We start from the raw sequence: 16,423 nt of genomic DNA on the forward strand, positions 1-16,423 counted from the left end.
GCTTCTTCAGGGAAGGCAGCTTTCCCAGCAAGGGGCCTGAGGCGCCGGGAGAGGCACCAGCGAGGAGAGGTGCCGGTGGGACCATGCTATGGGGGTTTTGTGATTTGCGTCCCTGTGGGGAAACGGTTTCTGTTTGTTCCCTGTTGTATCCATCTAGAACACGGCTGCAACACGGACGGTGTTGAGCAGACGCTTGGTGAATAAACGAGAATGAGAACTAATGATCAAACTGAAAGGCTAGCCCCTCTATAGCCAGAAAGAGAGCTAAGGAGACTAATGCCCCTCTCAAGAGCATCCTTACCTAGAATGGAAACAAGGACCCCCAGGTGAAAACAGCAGAGGCTGCTACTCAGGGCGCACTGTAGCAGGCGGGGTCGACACTTGTGATGGCAGAAACCCAAAGGTAGGCGGAGGAGCAGAGACTTCAGCGGAAAGAAACGGGGGCTCAGGGTTGCCCGGATGGGGCCATGGCGGATGGGGTCCCGAGGATGCTGGAGGTGGGGATCTGGAAGCGGGGTGTCCTCGCGATTGGTTAGGGTAGCATTTTGGCTTTCTCTGGTTGGTCCCAAGTTGGAAGGAAGGACAGAAATTGGGGAAGCTGTCAGTTATTGATCACGTTCTGGCCATCTGGGGCTGAGTGTCACGGGGTGGTTGTGCGGCCTCCTGGACCAGTTGCTGGAGATGCTGGTCTGACTTCCTGCAACTCTGACTTGTGGCACGCTGGCTTCCCGGCCGGTCGCTGCAGGTGGGGGGCCGGGCTCGTGCGCTGGCGGTCGCGGGTAGGGGGCGGCCGCAGGGCGTGGGTACAGGTCCATCCTTACAGGTGGCCTGGCCCTGGTCTGTTTCCACCTGCAGTCTCTCTAGCAAGTCCCCGGGGCCCTAGGACGTTCCGCTGTCGCATTTCCTTCACTGTTGGAGGGAGAGCAGTACATTTTCCGGCAACATTAAAAGAACAGCGATTGACCCCGCCGGGCCCGGCCAGCGCCTCGGGCCTGTCTCCCAGCCGTGCCTGCGCCGCCGCACGTTCCGCGCGCACTACACCCCTCCCAGGCGCGCCCCAGGACGCGCTCCGTGCCTCAGTTTCCCGCCCCCTGAAGCGTGCCCAGGGCGTCCACCTCTCCTCGCCCCGGACCCCGCCCCTCGCCACGCCTGCGCACGCGCGCCCCGCGCCGCACGTCTCACCCCGCGCACGCGCCGCACGCGCCGCACGCGTTCCCCCGCAGGCCCCGCCCCGCGGCCAATGGGCGACGCCGCCGCTTATCTGGCGTGCGTCGCCGGCGCATCCATCAGTCGCGGCCCTGGGCTGACGCAGCCCGAGCCCCTGGGCCGGCGCTCCTGCTCCCCCGCCCGACCGCGGCCCGCCGGCCGCAGCGCCCTCGCGCGCGCCATGTCGCAGAGCGGGACCCCCGGACTGCAGGAGGAGAACCTGCAGGGTGAGCTGCGCCGGGCCCGGGAGACCGAGCGGAGGCCGGGGCCGGGGTGGGGACGAGGCCGGCGGGGCAGAGCCTGCGGGGCGCCGTCGCCAGGGCCGGTGGTGCGGGCGGCGGGCGTGGGAGCCGACGGTGCGCCGCCGCGGGGTCTGCGCGGCGGGCTCGCCCCGGGCCGCCGGCGCCTCCCTCCCCTCGCTCGCGCGCCCGGGCCCGGCTGGCTCCGCCGGCGAGCCCAGCCTCCACCGCGTCGCGTCTCCCGGAGCCCGAGTGCTGTTTCGGTCGTGTTTTACTCCGTGTTCTGTCGTCGAGCCCAGTGCTGGTTTTAGCGAGAAAAGGCCACAAGCCTGGCGAGGTCAGCGGTGCGGCCTTCGCGTGAGGCCGTCGCCGGCTGTGCCCCGGTGACGGGCGGCACTTTCTCGGGGCGGGGGAAGGACGGAGGGGCTCCGTGACGCGGGGCGCATGGGCGCCAGCCGCTCTGCTCGGGGAACAGATGGGCAGCGCGCAGAAATGGTGCAGACGTGGAGTCAGTTTTATTTTTAGGCTCGTGTTCCAGCAGTACTAGTGGGTCGCTCCAAAACAGAGCTCCGAGTTGGCTTGACGGTGCAGGAGCTGCCCGCTGCCTGTCCCGTGCAGCGCCCTGCTGCAGACGGGGCCGTGCTGGGTGGACGCTGCGCCCCGGGCCCGGGTCTCCGACCACCCCTGCATCGCGGAAAGCCAGGGTTCCGGGCGCCACTGCATCTCGCACCGCTAAGCGGGTGGCAGCCGGGTGGTCCGCCCTGTGGTCTTGCCTCAGTAGAGCCGCCCCCCGGGCCCGCTCCTTCCGGCTCAGTGAGTGACCCCGGCCCGGGAGGCGGAGCAGGAGCCGCTGGCCGTCGACCTTTGTCTTCTCTGAAGCAGGAGTTCACTGGGCAAAACCAACATGTAAATAGCGCTGGAGAGGGCTGTTTAACCCTTTGAGAGTGGATTGGTAAACTTCGTTAAGACTTTTAGGGGCCGGCCCCCTGGCCGAGTGGTGAAGTTCGTGCGCTCTGCTGTGGCTGCCCGGGGTCTCGCCGGTTCGGTTCGCATCCTGGGCGCGGACATGGCACCGCTTGTCAAGCCACGCTGAGGCGGCATCCCACATGCCACAACTAGAGGGACCCACAACTGAAAATACACAACAGTGTACCGGGGGGCTTTGGGGAGAGAAAGGAAAAATAAAAAAAGACTTTGAAAACCCTTATTCAGATAAATTTAGTGAGCTGCTAATTACATTCCTTACTCCTTAAAATAAGATTTTACTAGGGAAGACCGTCTAATGCATTGAGTAACACGTGTTTAAAAAGTGATAGCCACATTTAAAAAATCCTGTAATTTGCTCCTTTTATTTAGACATTGATTCTTTGAAATAGATTAAAGGATTAAATCTTTTCTGTCTTGTCTCTCAAAAGATCCAAGGGTGTTTCATAAACTGCCTTAAAATCATCATTTTCCTAGTTATCAAACGACAACTTCTGACGTTGTGTTTGCCTTATGGGTCCAGCTGTAGTGTGGAAGCCTGCTGATGCTCCTGGGGGCTGGATCTCCCTTCCGTGACTGACAGTAGACTGCTGAGTCACTGGCAATGCAGAATCGCCAGCTCGTGAGATAAAAGATTTGTTTTTCTGTTTTCCGTATTCTGTAAAAAGATGTTTATACACTGAGTGGAAACTCCTGTTCAGGGTTCTTTAGGGCATTCTCCTGAGTGCACGACGTGCGACTGGGCACTGGCTCACGGGCCAGCCTGCTGTGGGAGGCGTCACTTGAGTCCCACAGGGCCTCACAGCCGCCCTGAGAAATGTGAATCTGGGCAAGGATTCCTGGCCTAGGCAGCCCTTGTCCCCTTGGCTCTGTTGTGATGTGATTACCTCTGCACTGAGCAGGAGAAAGCCCTGGTAGGCTGGCCCTCAGGCTACAGCAGACACCCCCCGCTGCGCTGGAATCCTCTGGGACCAAATGTTGCCCAGGAGGTAACAGCACAAATTGATTGGTGCTTCTCTCCTTACCTCCGTCTGTTGACTAGCAAGGTGTTGTATATGCTTTTCTTTTTTCCCTTAGACAGACAACTGCTGAAATTCAGGAGGGAGGCGGAAGTTTGTGATGATACTGTGCCACAGTATCATGGAGGGGAGGCATGATCCACTTCCCAGAAGGACCCCTGTGTTCTGAGCAGAGCTGCTCCTGAGTCATCAGTGCAGTAAGGTCCGTGCCCGCGTACTCTGAGACGGTCCCACCTCTTCACTTGCTGCTGCATCGGCAGCTGCTGAGATGTTGTAAGCAGCCCCCCGTGGATAGAGGTGTCTGGAGAGAAAAATAAGTCATTTCTTTTGGAGGGGAACTGTAGTGTCATGCAGTCTGAGTTTAGGGTTTCAGACGTCTAGATCATAGCCCAACCCCTATGTTTCACAGATGGGTACAGTGAGGCCTAGAGGCTAAGTGAGGAATAAGTCAGGCAGGCGACAGTTCAGGAAGAACCCGGGGCTCTTGATGTGGGGCACTGGAGCCACAGTGACAGCAGGCATGAGACAGGCAGCATCCTGTGGCCCGGCCTGGCAAGAGGAAGGGAGAGATCACCAGCTCCTTTGAGGAACCAGGAACTGAATAATCTACCCCTTTGACTTAACGTTTAAAATCACCTGTCAATCAGGTCTCTTGTTCCCGCCCCACCGGACTTGAGAAGCTTTTGAGAGCAGTGGTTTCTTACAGCCCGCCCCTCCCAGGGAAGAAGCCCTCAGTGACAGGGCTGTGGCGCCCTCCAGGCTTGGCGGCTCTGTGCCTCAGGCTTGCCTGCTGGGATGCCACACCTTCTCCAGCATCCCTCTGCATCCTGCTGTCTGGTAGGTTATTTGTTTGGATGCCTGTCATTCCCCTAACCAGTCAGTTTCAACCCTGCCACAATGCCAGGCTTCCACCCAGCATTCCAAATCAGAGTTTTTCCAAGGGCGGTGGAGAAAGTGAAAAAACAAAAGCATACAGGTGATTCTCCACAGCCAGGGTTGAGACCTGCTACCCCAGGCTAGGCTGGAGGCCGGTGGGGGGGGAGTGGGGGGTATTGTGCAAAGGTGGAGAGAAAGGTCTGCCCTGGGCTAAATGGGGGGCAGCGGGGCTAGGGCGTCCCCGGCCTCTGTCAGAGTAGAGGCAGGTACCGCAGCGAGCACTTAGTTCCTCCCCATTCCAGATGGACTTGTGGTCCTGTTGGCAGTGTTCTCGGTGGGTGTGGGGAGAGCAGGGAGAGGGAGTGAAGTTAGGGATGAGGCCTGCCGTGGGCAGTCTCAACGCCTTTCTGAGGCTTGTTCTGCTACGTTATTCCATGGCTTATTTGTGGTTCTGAGGAAGTTTTCTAAGGTTGCGAAGCAACCGTAATCCCTATTTTTCTTGCTTAAAAAGATGAGTGACCTTAATTGCATGATGTAAGTAGGTAAACAGCGTACGTTTTCCTATTTTCCAGGAAGTATGCTTTCCTGATCCAGTTGTTGCAGGTTAATAATAAAACTCTTGTCCTTTAGTAAATCATTCTTTGGAAACAGCTTTTGGACTCAAAGCTTTTGCTCCAACAGTCCAGAATGGGATTCTTTTCTTTTGTAGGATGCTTAGGACTTTTTATGAGATGATTTAAAAAAGGGTATACTTGTCTCCATGGAGTCTTGAGTTGGCCCTTGTGGTATAATTAAAAAATATATACCTGAAACTAATATAGTGTTATATGTCAATTATATTTCAATTAAGAAAAAATATACATACGTACACATTTGGTCTTTGTCCCTGGCTCCTGACAGACCTCAAACCCCTTGGAGTTCCTGGAGTGATAGCGCCTTTCTTTATTCCTTGTAGGAGCCCCTTTGGAACACACTTGTGACTGGGCCCTAGATAGCCTCATTAGCATAGACCATTAACATAGATAGGATGGGCTGGGAAAGACCAACCCTGTGATTAGAGGGTGGAAACTTGGCACCCACCCCCTCCAGGGAGGGGAGGGGCTGGAAGTTAGATTTTGAGGCCTGGACCTCGAGGTTCCTGTGCGTGCTGGGCGGGGCCGCTGGGAGCAGAGAGAGCAGGGAACAGGGAAGCCCTGCCCCCCCCCCCCTTGCCCTGTGGTCTCTTCCAGCTGGCTCTCCCTGAGTTGTAGCCTTTCTAGTAAGTGGGTAAACAGAGGAAGTAAAGTGGGAGTTGTTTTTTCGGGGGGGGGGGACGTTGTAGGAACCTCGGAATCTGTAGGCTGCCAGGCCAGGCAGAAGTGTGGGTAGTGTAGATGTCCCACAGATTTGTGGCTGGTGTCTAACGTAGGGGCAGCCTCGTGGGACTGAGCCCTTTGTCTCGTGGGACCTGCCCTCGAAGCTGACATGGACAGTTGGATGGCCAGTGGGTGTTGGAGAATTAGTTATTGGTGTGGAAACTCCCTCCCATTTCATGTCAGAAAAAAGCACCCCCTTAGACTCCAGTATGTCAGACCCTGCAGGTGACCTGGGCAGCACTTTGGCCTCCTCAGGGAAACTGAGCCAGGCCCAGAATCTGAATAATGTAGATTGAGCCTAGAGAAAGAGAACCATGCCCAAAGCAGGGGCCCATGTACTGTTTCCTGCCACAGGGCCAGAGCAGGCTGAGTGTCACCTTGAGTCCCAGGGAAGGAAGGGGGGCTAGTTGAGGACTCATGCAGGAGCTTTTAGAGTGATACTTCGGCGTTAGAAGGCGTTGGAGTACTCGGAAGTATGGTCAGCAACCTTGATGAAGATGTAGTCAGACGAGCGGTCTCAGGAAGGGGGTGTGTGGGCAGCTCTGAAGTCACTGCAGCCTCTGCTGACAGGCATAGGCTGAGGGGCCGGGGCTCCCAGACAGACCCTGGCCGTCCTGTGCATTAGAGAGGTGCTTGTGCCGGCCAGGCCAACGTAAAGCAACTTGGAGCTAAAAGAGAAAAGTTGTGCGTTAATTTGGAAACGTCATGTGATCGATCCTTTTGTTAGCAGCTAACTGGGAGGCTGGTGTCAGCTGCAAGTTCACATTGTTTTCTGGGTCTTTGATTTGCTGTTCTCTGATTAGTAGGATGTGTTCTGCAACAAGCAGCTATTGAGAGGTGGCCAGGACTCTTTCAGAAGAGAGCCTGTTTCGTGTGTTGGAAAGCTGTGCAGCCTCTGGTGCTTCCGCTAACCCAGCGGAGTGATGAGTGGGCTCCGTCCCCGCTGCGCGGTGCTGTGTAGTGCCAGTGCCGGCTTGGTTTGAGCACAGAGTAGCAGCTCTGGGTGACGTTTATTGTAATAAAATGAGAGTGACTACAAACCTGGTTCACTGAGGTTTTTCTAGTACATGAATTGTTCGCTCTTGGGTGGTCTGCCTTCATCCTCTCCTTACTGTACTGTCCTCCGGGTGCCACCAGAGCTGCCGTGCAGGTAGACGTGCTGGAGCTACAGACACCTCCGACAACAGAGACTGTCCTGGGCTGGAAGCAGCCCTGTGCATGTTGCAAGTTGATTTCTGACCGAGGCGCCGGCACGGAGCAGAGGGCCCGGCAGAGGCAGGCTCATGGATGATGCTGGGCAGGTGAAGGCCGTCTGGGAAAGCTAAGCCGTCTCAGATCACAGGCTAAATCCAGGTGCATTACACCCACATCTGAGTGAGTGTGCAACGATACAGCTTTTTGAAACGACACAGTAGAATATCTTCATGACCTCAGATTAGGGAGAGAGTGAAAATTGTACTGAATTAAAATCAAGAGCTCATGTTCATCAGAAGACGCGTGTGTGTGAGGAAGACTGGCCCTGAACTGTCTGTCGCCAGTCTTTCTCTTTTTGCTTGAGGATGACTGGCACTAAGCCAACAACTGTGCCAGTCTTCCTCTGTTTTATGTGAGATGCCACCACAGCGTGGCTTGACAAGTCGTGCTAGGTCTGTACCCAGGATCCAAGCCTGCGAACCCTGGGCCACCAAAGCGGAGCATGCAAACTTAATCACTACACCACCAGGCTGGCCCCTAGAAGATGTTTTTAAGATTGAAAAGGCAAGCCACAGTGAAAGTTAGTTACAACACATTCACATGAATAAAGGCCTGTATCTTGAATGTTGACCTTGTACAGATAAGAGAAAGATGGACAATGCAATAGAAACGAGTAAGAGAATTTTGAACCAGTAATTTAAAAAGATGCTATCCAATGGCCAGTAAATGTATGAAAAAAATGTTCAACCTCATTAGAAATTAGAGAAATGCAAAATAAACCACACAAGATACCACCAAACACCTCAGAATGGCTGAGTTTAAAGACTGATGATACCAAGTGTGAAGCAACAAAAACACTCATATTGGGAGAATGGTACACGGATGGGTTCACCTGCATCGGAAAGCAGTGGTGTTTTCTACTAACATTGACATCATTTATGTATTACCTTTAACCCGGTAATCCCACTCCTAGGTACACATCCAACAGAAACAGGAGCACGTGGACACCATGAAACATTAGACGAATGTTTACAGAAGCATTATTCGTAACTGCCCCCAACTGGAAGCAAGCCACACATCTAACAGAATGGATAAATCATGGCACAGCCCTACAGCGGAAGCTGTGCGACAACAACAAAACTGTGCTCAGCCACATGCATGAGTCTACAAACACTTGGTAGCCCCCTCAACTCCAAACCCCCAGGCTGTGCTCTTGGTCCTGACCCACCTCCCCAGTCTCACTGCCCCCACCTGTGGGCATCTCCACTCCAGCTGCACTGGACCTGCCACTGGCAGCACTGTGAGGACAGCTCTGTGTTTGGGGTTCACACGTGTCCTTTTGTGGGACATGTGGGATGTGCCAAAATCATTTTCATCTTTCAGGTCTCTCCCACCTACAGCGCCCCAGTACAAACACACACAGGCAAAACCAGCAGCCCTGCCTCCTCAGCCTGCGCTCGCCCAGCACCTTACTGCCCTGTATTGTGGCTGTGCGTCCACTGAGGACGCTCCTGAGCAGGCCCCTCCAGGTGGGGGCTCTGCCCACTCATTCTGGATTCACAGCTCTGAGCACAAATTTGTGCAGTGTACCCAGATCAGTTGTTGGACTGGAGTGAATTATCGAGCTAACTCCAGATAGTGGGGCTAGCAAGAGACAGCCTAGCTTATGGTAATGGCTTTCCTTGCAGGGTTTGGGGGTGTGGGGTGTGGTAGCTGCTCATGTGCTCTGTTTTGTAAGCAGATGACCTGGTGCTAGGACAGCTCTCTGCGTCTATAGAATCTGTCTGGATGGAATGCATTTGCTGGGGATGTGGAACACGTCAGATGTGGGGTCATGTGAGAGAATGCTGGGCTCCCTCCCCATGGAGACTTGGCTAAGTGGGCACTGGAGGGATGGCTTGCCTCTGACTCATCAGGGTTCGTTGGAAATCCTTTGTTCTATTCAAAGTATATTCACCTGGCTTCGGATGTAAATAAATACAGAACAGCAGTCAGAAAAGAATTTTGTGGGGCCTCAGGGTCAGAATGTGATTCTAGTTCAAATAGGTTTATGAGATAATTTAAACCTTTTTAAAATTTTCAAGTCCCTTAAACTTTTGTTGACACTTTTGACATTTTGCTTCTAAAAATTGAATGCAGGAAGCACTGTGGTCAGCTGGACCTGCTCCCTCAGCGGGTTCCCAGGCATCTGCCTGGCGTCCGGGAGGGCAGGTGTGCAGCTCCCGGGGAGGGCAAGGCTAGACTAGCTGCTGGAACCCAAGTGCTGGAAATGGGCGCGAGGGGATATGGTTCAGGGAGGTGGTGTCCCCAGGACCTCTTGGGAGCGGAGGGGTGGGCTGGTTATACGTTAGGATCAGACTCCAAAGTGGGTAGAAAATTCCAACTGTGCCCTTTTTTGTCCCCCTCAGGCTCCTGGGTAGAATTGCACTTCAGCAATAACGGGAACGGGAGCAGCGTTCCAGCCTCAGTTTCTATTTATAATGGTGAAATGGAAAAAATACTGCTGGATGCCCAGCATGAGTCTGGACGGAGTAGCTCCAAGAGTTCTCACTGTGACAGGTGGGTATAAATAAGCGTGTGTCTTACAGTGCTGACTGTAAGTAGGCGAGCAGTCCCAGTTGTAAACGCCTGCTTCAGCTCAGCCCAGGCCGCATGGGGCGTGGCTTCGCCAGCCCTCTTTAGACAGTGGGCCCCTTGCCCTCTTGTGGGAGGAAGTGACTGAGGCTTGCTCTATGGAGGGGCCATGTTAAAGCCAGGGGCAGATCGGAACTCGGTCCCTATGCTTCTGCCCCATTGCATGGATTAGCTTTGTCAGGCTGGTCATCATGGGCCCATGTCTCAGTACTGCCAGTGAAGCAGGCAGCACGGCTGGGTCAGAGATCAAAGGTCAGGTGCTCCTGAGGGCTGTGTAACAGACCACAAAGCCAGTGGGTGACAAAGCCCGCCACCCGCTGGCTGTCCATGTCCCCCTCCCGCCAGAGGACTGGCCTAGCTGATGCCTGTTGAGCTCAGCTGAAAGATGGAGGACCAGTTTGGCCCTGATCTGCAGGGTGGGAGGGAAGAGGTGGGCACTGCTGAGGGCTTCCTCCTCACTGAGGAGATGCTCCCCTGCCTGGGGTCTGCTTCTCATGAAGTGAATGTTAACATGACATTCTGTTCTTCCTGTTTTTATTCACGTTGTCACCCAGCCCGCCTCGCTCACAGACCCCACAAGATACTAACAGAGCTTTTGAAACAGACACCCATAGCATTGGAGAGAAAAATAGCTCTCAGGTAAGAGGAGCAGTTGCAGTGTTTGTGATCTATTTATACAGGAAGTTTTCAGTGCAACTGAGTAAAGTCCAGCTTTCAGACTGTCTCTTGCCTTTTTTCAAACCATGTGGGGTCGGGGCGTCCCCAGCACTTGGGTTTCACACTGAGCCGACCAGAGGAGGTTCAGGCTCGGATTAGGGTGTGTAGCACAGGCCCCCATCCAAGGACACAAGGGGATCGACGGAGTGGGAGGGTCCTCTGCCCGGGGAGGGCGGGAGTGGCAGTGGGAAGGCCAGGAGGGAGCCAGGTGGGAGCAGTCTCTGTGGCCGTCGGTCGGGCAGTGAGTGGGTTTTAACATCTAGCTGCTTGGGGGCCTGGCATTACCTGCGGGGCCCTTCAGGACCCTCTGCCATCATCGTTGTAGTGCTGACGCTCCTCCCTCACTGGGCGCTGTAGTTGCTTCCAGAAACTGCCTCAGGCCGTGCAGCTGGTGCCTGGGTAGTTCAGTGTAGGAGCTAGCCAGGCTGGTCCTTCAGCCCGAGGTCGCTTGTAACATCTGCCCCACAGATATTTAAGGGGTCTTACATGTCAGGCACTAAGCTTTGTTGTGAGGCCACAAAACCTGGAGGCTTCCGTCTGTGAGAACAAGTGCCCCCCACGTTGTGGCCCGAGTGTCCTGCTGCCGTTCTGGTCCACCCACCAGAGGACCTGGAGGCAGTGTTCTGTCTGGTGGTGCTGCGTCTTGGGCACACAGTGATGCCCAAGAAGTGTCTCCTTGGGTGACTTTAGTCATGGTGACATGACAGTTGAATTTACTTGTGTGTCTTACAGAGCATGTCTTACAGCCAGTACCACTGAGTCACACGCTCTCCCAGGCTAGTCTCCCCTCAGCCTCCCTCGCCAAGGAATCTGGAGTCTGCTACCCCAGGCTCTCTCAAGGAAGGCTTCTGGCCCCAGCCAGACTCCGAGGCTTCCAGAGCTCAGGAGGAGCCCTGACGGGGACGGGGTGTGCCCCAGGGCAGCTGGCTGCTCCCAGATATTCGGCTCCACGTCCAGCTTTGGTGCAACATTCTGGAGTATTTCCAAAAGTTTAAACAGCTTTTTTCCTGTTTATACTGTTTATATAATTCCTTTAAAAAGGATTTATATGCTCAGGTACAGAATTTTTAAAATACAAAAAAGTAGGGCCCGGCCACCAGTGACGCAGTGGTTAAGTTCGCATGCTCTGCATTGGTGGCTTGGGGTTCGCAGGTTCAGATCCTGGGCACGGACCTAGCACCACTTGTCAAGCCATACTGTGGCGGCGTCCCACATAAAATAGAGGAAGATTGGCAACAGACATTAGTTCAGAGCCAGTCTCCCTAACAACAACAAAAAAAGTAGAGAACAACATGTATAATCCTAATTTTTAAAGTCTGCTTTAATTAGTGTTACAGAATTTTTAAAACATAGCTGAAATCATAGGTCTGTATAGGTTTTGGTTGTTACCCTCTTACGTAACATGAGAGTATCTTTCTTTTCGACTCGTTTGCTCTACGGTGTCCATTTACTGAGCTGCCCCCCAGTCTGGGGCCATTTTAGGTGGTTTTCATTTTCTTCTGTTCTAATGCTGCAGGCAGGGCAGCATCTGTGTGTGGACATCTTCGTGCTCGCCTGACACTGCTTCCCAAGGACAGTGTTTGCTTTTCATAGTGGACCGGGATCTCACAGTTGGGATGTCACTGGAGTGGTCTCCCTGTCCCTAGAGGAGGGCAGCTGCCCGCCCTGCTCTGTGCAGCCCTTGGAGTGGCTCGGCTCAGTGGCCATGGGCTCTGGGCTTGGGTGCTTTCTGGCCTGGATGCGGTAGGTTAATATACCTTCAACGTTTCCTTTTTCTTAGTCTGAGGAAGATTATATTGAGAGAAGGAAAGAAGTTGAAAGCATCTTGAAGAAAAATTCAGACTGGATATGGGATTGGTCAAGTCGGCCAGAAAATGTCCCCCCCAAGTGAGTCTATTTTCAGTATCACGGGGTCGTCTCTGACTCAGCACTCGACTCATCCTCGCTCCTTCTTCCCCAGGGAGTTCCTCTTCAGACACCCGAAGCGCACGGCCACACTCAGCATGAGAAACACGAGTGTTATGAAGAAAGGGGGCATTTTCTCAGCAGAGTTTCTGAAAGTTTTTCTTCCGTCTCTGCTGCTGTCTCATCTGCTGGCCATCGGATTGGGGTAAGTGACTCCCTGCATGACACGCATTGGGAAAATTCTGGGTCTCGGTAGTTTATTTTTAAACATTTACTGAAGTACAGATCGTAAGTCACAGCTAATGTAAGTGTGTAAACAAACCTGCCCAGGTCAAGGGACAGAAGCAAGTCCCCCCACCAGTCACTGAGCCCTACCATGGGGCAGCCCCGGGCTGACCTCTGACTCTGGAGACTAGTTAGCCCGTGTTTCCCCTTCCGCAGATGGGGCTGTGTCTGTTGTGTGCTGCAGTCGGCCACCTTCCTTCCTCCTCGCGCTGTGCGGGTGCTCTAACCGTCCCTTTCTCTGCAGATGGGTGGGCTCAGCTCCTGTACCTCCTCTGGGACAGGACTGCTGTAGTTCACTCTCAGCAGTGACACAGGCGAGGTCTTCAGTTCTCAGGCTTCTTGCACTGACTGTGCAGAGACCATCAGGTGCGGCCATGGATCCTAACGCCGTTCAGCCCGAACGGTGTTGAGGAGCCAGAGCACGCTGCTTGGGGAAGCCATGGCTGCTCTTTTTTCTTGGCTCATCCTCACTCTCTGTCCAGGTGGGTGGTGGTCTCACTAGTCTTGGTGTGTGACAGCATTCTGTGGCTGCAGCTCGTTGGACAGACTGGATTGTCAAGATGGGCTTCTGATTTTGTGGGTGCTACTTGGCTGCAGGGCTCACGTCTAGGGCACAGAGGGAAATAGGATGAAAAAGCCGCTGTAGCACAGTCACCCTTTTCCCAGATTCCCTGAGTGTGGCAGATGAGACCAGGTCTGTCCTAAGTCTTGGGGCAGATAGGAGCTTGTGGGTCTTGCACGTTACCCCAGCCCTCCCACCCGTGGGATGTAGGAGTGGAGTCAGCTTCCTGACCTGAGCCCAGACCACAGTTCGCCCAGCCTGTGGAAATGGCTTCCTAGATGAGCCGGTGGCTGCTCAAGTCAGCATAACCAAAATGAAATTCACCCAGTGTCCTGGGCCTGAGCCCAGCATCTCGCTCCCCTCTCTTGGGGGTTCTGTCTCAGCTGTTCTCTCAGCACAGCCCCACTGTCTGGATTCTGGCCACTGCCTTTTGGAGTCAGATGCACAGCAGTGCATGTCTTACCCAGGGAGTTTATAGATCCTGATTTCTCTGGAGCTTCCCCCAGAACTAGCAGGTCAGATTCTGCGGGGCAGGGCCAGTAACCTGTGTCTTAAATACCTAGTTTAGGTCTTGGTTTCAGGGTGGCTTTCTGCAGCCGGCTTCCAGCTAGTGTCCCTGCCCTTTATCCTCCCAAGGCCTGGTGGTGTCATTCCCTGCCCCAGACACCTCAGGGCTTCCCACCCTCTTCACTTGGTCTTGAGAAGCTCCCGCAGCAGGGCCTGCAGGCTGTTTCTCACCACTGCCCACGAGCCTGCCAGGCTCCTCTACTTCTGCCCCCTCTCCAGGAGGCATGTCCTCCTGCACCCTCCCTCCCCGAGTGCCTGCTCTGCAGGCATCAGCTTGAGCCTGTCTTCCCAGGAAAGCCTTCTGACGCCCATGGCCCTTAGGTCCGGGCACCTCTTCCACCTCCAGACTTAGACTGTGTGAGGGCAGGGGCTTCATTCTCAGTGACAGCCTCTTTGAGGCTGGGGGTAAACTTACAGTGTGTCACCTGGCCCCAGGGGACTTCCTCCAGCAGTGTGGTCCTGGGTCACGTTACACACAGCAGAGGGAAGGCAGCAGGCGTTGTGTGGAGCGAGAGCGATTCAGGCGGGTTAGCAGGCTCTGTGGTCCTAGTACCGAGTGTGCTGCACTGGTAGAGCACAGTTGGATGTTTTCTACGCTAGATGACTATAAAATGCATACCAATGAAGAAGAAAACGCTTGGTAAGATTGCAGATAGATTCATCACAAGATTTTTAAAAATAGGTGTGAGGTAGCCATTCCCCTCGCACGAGCTGTAACCATCGTCAGCTGCCCTGTCGAAATCACCTGAGCGCGAGAGGCTGCGGTAACTGCCCATTGCTTTTTCTGTTCAGGATCTACATTGGAAGGCGTCTGACGACCTCCACCAGCACCTTCTGATGAAGCACTGAACGCGGCTTTTTCCACATAGCAGGATGTGTATCGGAGCTCGCAGCATAGCTAACTGAAGAGCGATCTCAGGCCTTGAGTGGCTGCACCATTTGTGTGTTTTTGTTCTGTAAATGCTGCGTTCCTAATTTAGTAAAATGAAAGAATAGACACTAAAACCATGCTAATCTATAGTCATACCTATGGGATCAATTAATAAGCATGTCATTAATTCCTACTGTAATAATTTGGTAGTAAATTTTCTTTGGATATTTTCCGTATCTAAGTATAAATAACTTTAACATACTAGTTGTGATGTATGTAGTGTTTTAACAAAAATTATCTGCAACCTTAGTTAGAACACTTTATATTTTGGAAGAATGAACAATGTTGATATTAAAATGACTACATAAGGGATTTATCCCAAATAAATATTGTGGCCTTATACTCACACTACTGTAGGAAAGACTGTGTTCGAGGGGTGCAGGCTGTCTAGCACAGAATGCTCAGCTCTGCTTGCTGTTGGCTGTGCAGAGAAGCCAAGGTGCACAGACTCCCTGTCGTCGGACACTGGACTGCTTGCTTCACAGGGTGATGACTTCAGTCTCCAGCTGTCAGTAACCACCCCACGTGGTCAGTAGCCACGGTTACTCTATCACTCTACGTTGCTGAATTTAGTCTCATCCTTTGTGTTCAGTATTTGCGTGCTCTTAGCATCGGCTTCATTCTAGCAAATCTGTCTACAAAAGACTGGAAATAGAAAAAAATAAACCTTTGCCAAACCCTTCTGAGATTACTTACACATGGCTTAAAATGAAACGTCATAAGCTTTTTGAGGAAACCAGGCTTATTCCCTTGTTACATTCTTTATCTTTTCTACAGCATGATTTTTAAAAGGCTGCGTCTTTCATGTACTGTATATATGCTGTTGGGTATTTGTTTCACTTTTCCACACTAAATTAGTTGTGTTAAAATAAATAACATTTTAATTTTTTAAATCTTTGTTGATATTTAAAGTTACCTTGGAAGTAGTAGCTTATAGCTCTTTCATTTGGAGACAGCTGGTTGGATGGCATCTGAATTCTTTATGTAGTTTATCCTCTAAAAAAGAGAAAGCCTGGGAGGTCACAGTGAATCTCTCTGGCCAAGCAAATTCCCTTTTGGTACAGTAAATGTGTCTTTCATCAGAAACAAAGGGGTTCCATTCCTCTGCTTCTCTCGAGTGTCCTCAGAATTAGCACCCCTTAAAGTGAGCTCAGTGAGTCCCCTATCACCGTCTGAACCCATGACTCAGGCGACTTGGGGCCCTTGACAAAGTCACATCTGTCCCTCTCATCGATGGCGTCAGCTGAGCCCTGAGGGAGACTGGCTGGAGGTATCAGTGGTGGTTACAAAAGCGCTTCACACAAATGAGCTGGGAGATCACAACTCTGGTTTTCAAGAGGCTTTTTTCAGATGCCAGCATTACATCAGACATCTTATTCATTTAAAATGGTCCACTTAAAACATGTATGTATATTTGTTATGTATGTATGTGTATTTTATCTTTCAGGAAAATGGGTGTATATAATTGAGCTTTTCAAATAGCCTTTCTTTCTGCTGTTTTACAAACAGCACCTTAATCATTTTATTCACTGAATAGCAGGTTTACAAAATACTTAACATAATCCCAATTTTGGGTTAAAAAAATTTGAATACTTGGCTGCTATTTTTAGACACAGTTTCCTGATCCTGACGTTTGCACTAACCCGAGTCTGAGTCTGCAGACTGTAGTGTGACACCTGTACGTTGCTAGAAGGAATGCAAATGGACACAGCTCTCTGGTGGGAAACTGGGCCAAAAACTATCCCTTCAAGTTCCTTTTTTTTTTTTTTTTTTTTTGAGGAAGATTAGCCCTGAGCTAACATCTGCTGCCAGTCCTCTTTTTGCTGAGGAAGACTGGCCCTGAGCTAACATCCATGCCCATCTTCCTCCACTTTATACGTGGGACGCCTATCACAGCATGGCGTGCCAAGTGGTGCCATGTCCGCACCCGGGATCTGAACCGGTGAACC

The 16,423-nt window shown here is 52.7% G+C and overlaps 1 protein-coding gene and 1 long non-coding RNA gene across 2 annotated transcripts; one reads left to right on the forward strand and one right to left on the reverse strand.

The window, feature by feature from the left end:
• The first annotated feature begins 1,148 nt into the window (after positions 1–1,148).
• On the forward strand, positions 1,149–15,367 carry BNIP3 (BCL2 interacting protein 3). The gene is made up of 6 exons (XM_023636878.2): positions 1,149–1,433; positions 9,282–9,432; positions 10,062–10,146; positions 12,005–12,111; positions 12,185–12,334; positions 14,336–15,367. Exons 1-6 carry the CDS (start codon positions 1,241–1,243, stop codon positions 14,379–14,381), a joined length of 732 nt encoding a protein of 243 aa, XP_023492646.1. The 5' UTR covers positions 1,149–1,240; the 3' UTR covers positions 14,382–15,367.
• LOC106782054 (uncharacterized) lies at positions 11,520–14,429 on the reverse strand. Its single transcript, XR_001378902.3, has 3 exons — positions 14,289–14,429; positions 13,959–14,147; positions 11,520–13,020 (listed from the first exon to the last, which is right to left on the reverse strand). It is a non-coding gene; the product is annotated as an uncharacterized lncRNA (long non-coding RNA).
• Positions 15,368–16,423: the final 1,056 nt, after the last annotated feature.

The sequence above is a fragment of the Equus caballus genome, chromosome 1 (assembly GCF_041296265.1).
Source record: "Equus caballus isolate H_3958 breed thoroughbred chromosome 1, TB-T2T, whole genome shotgun sequence".
NCBI lineage: Eukaryota > Metazoa > Chordata > Mammalia > Perissodactyla > Equidae > Equus > Equus caballus.

What these genes read in the sequence shown, in the direction of transcription:
- BNIP3 (XM_023636878.2), top strand. Translation starts at nt 1,241, where the DNA reads ATGGGCGACGCCGCCGCTTATCTGGCGTGCGTCGCCGGCGCATCCATC. An exon ending in GCAGGAGGAGAACCTGCAGG is followed by an intron (nt 1,434 to 9,281) that starts GTGAGCTGCGCC and finishes TGTCCCCCTCAG; the next exon opens with GCTCCTGGGTAGAATTGCAC. An exon ending in CCAGAAAATGTCCCCCCCAA is followed by an intron (nt 12,112 to 12,184) that starts GTGAGTCTATTT and finishes CTTCTTCCCCAG; the next exon opens with GGAGTTCCTCTTCAGACACC.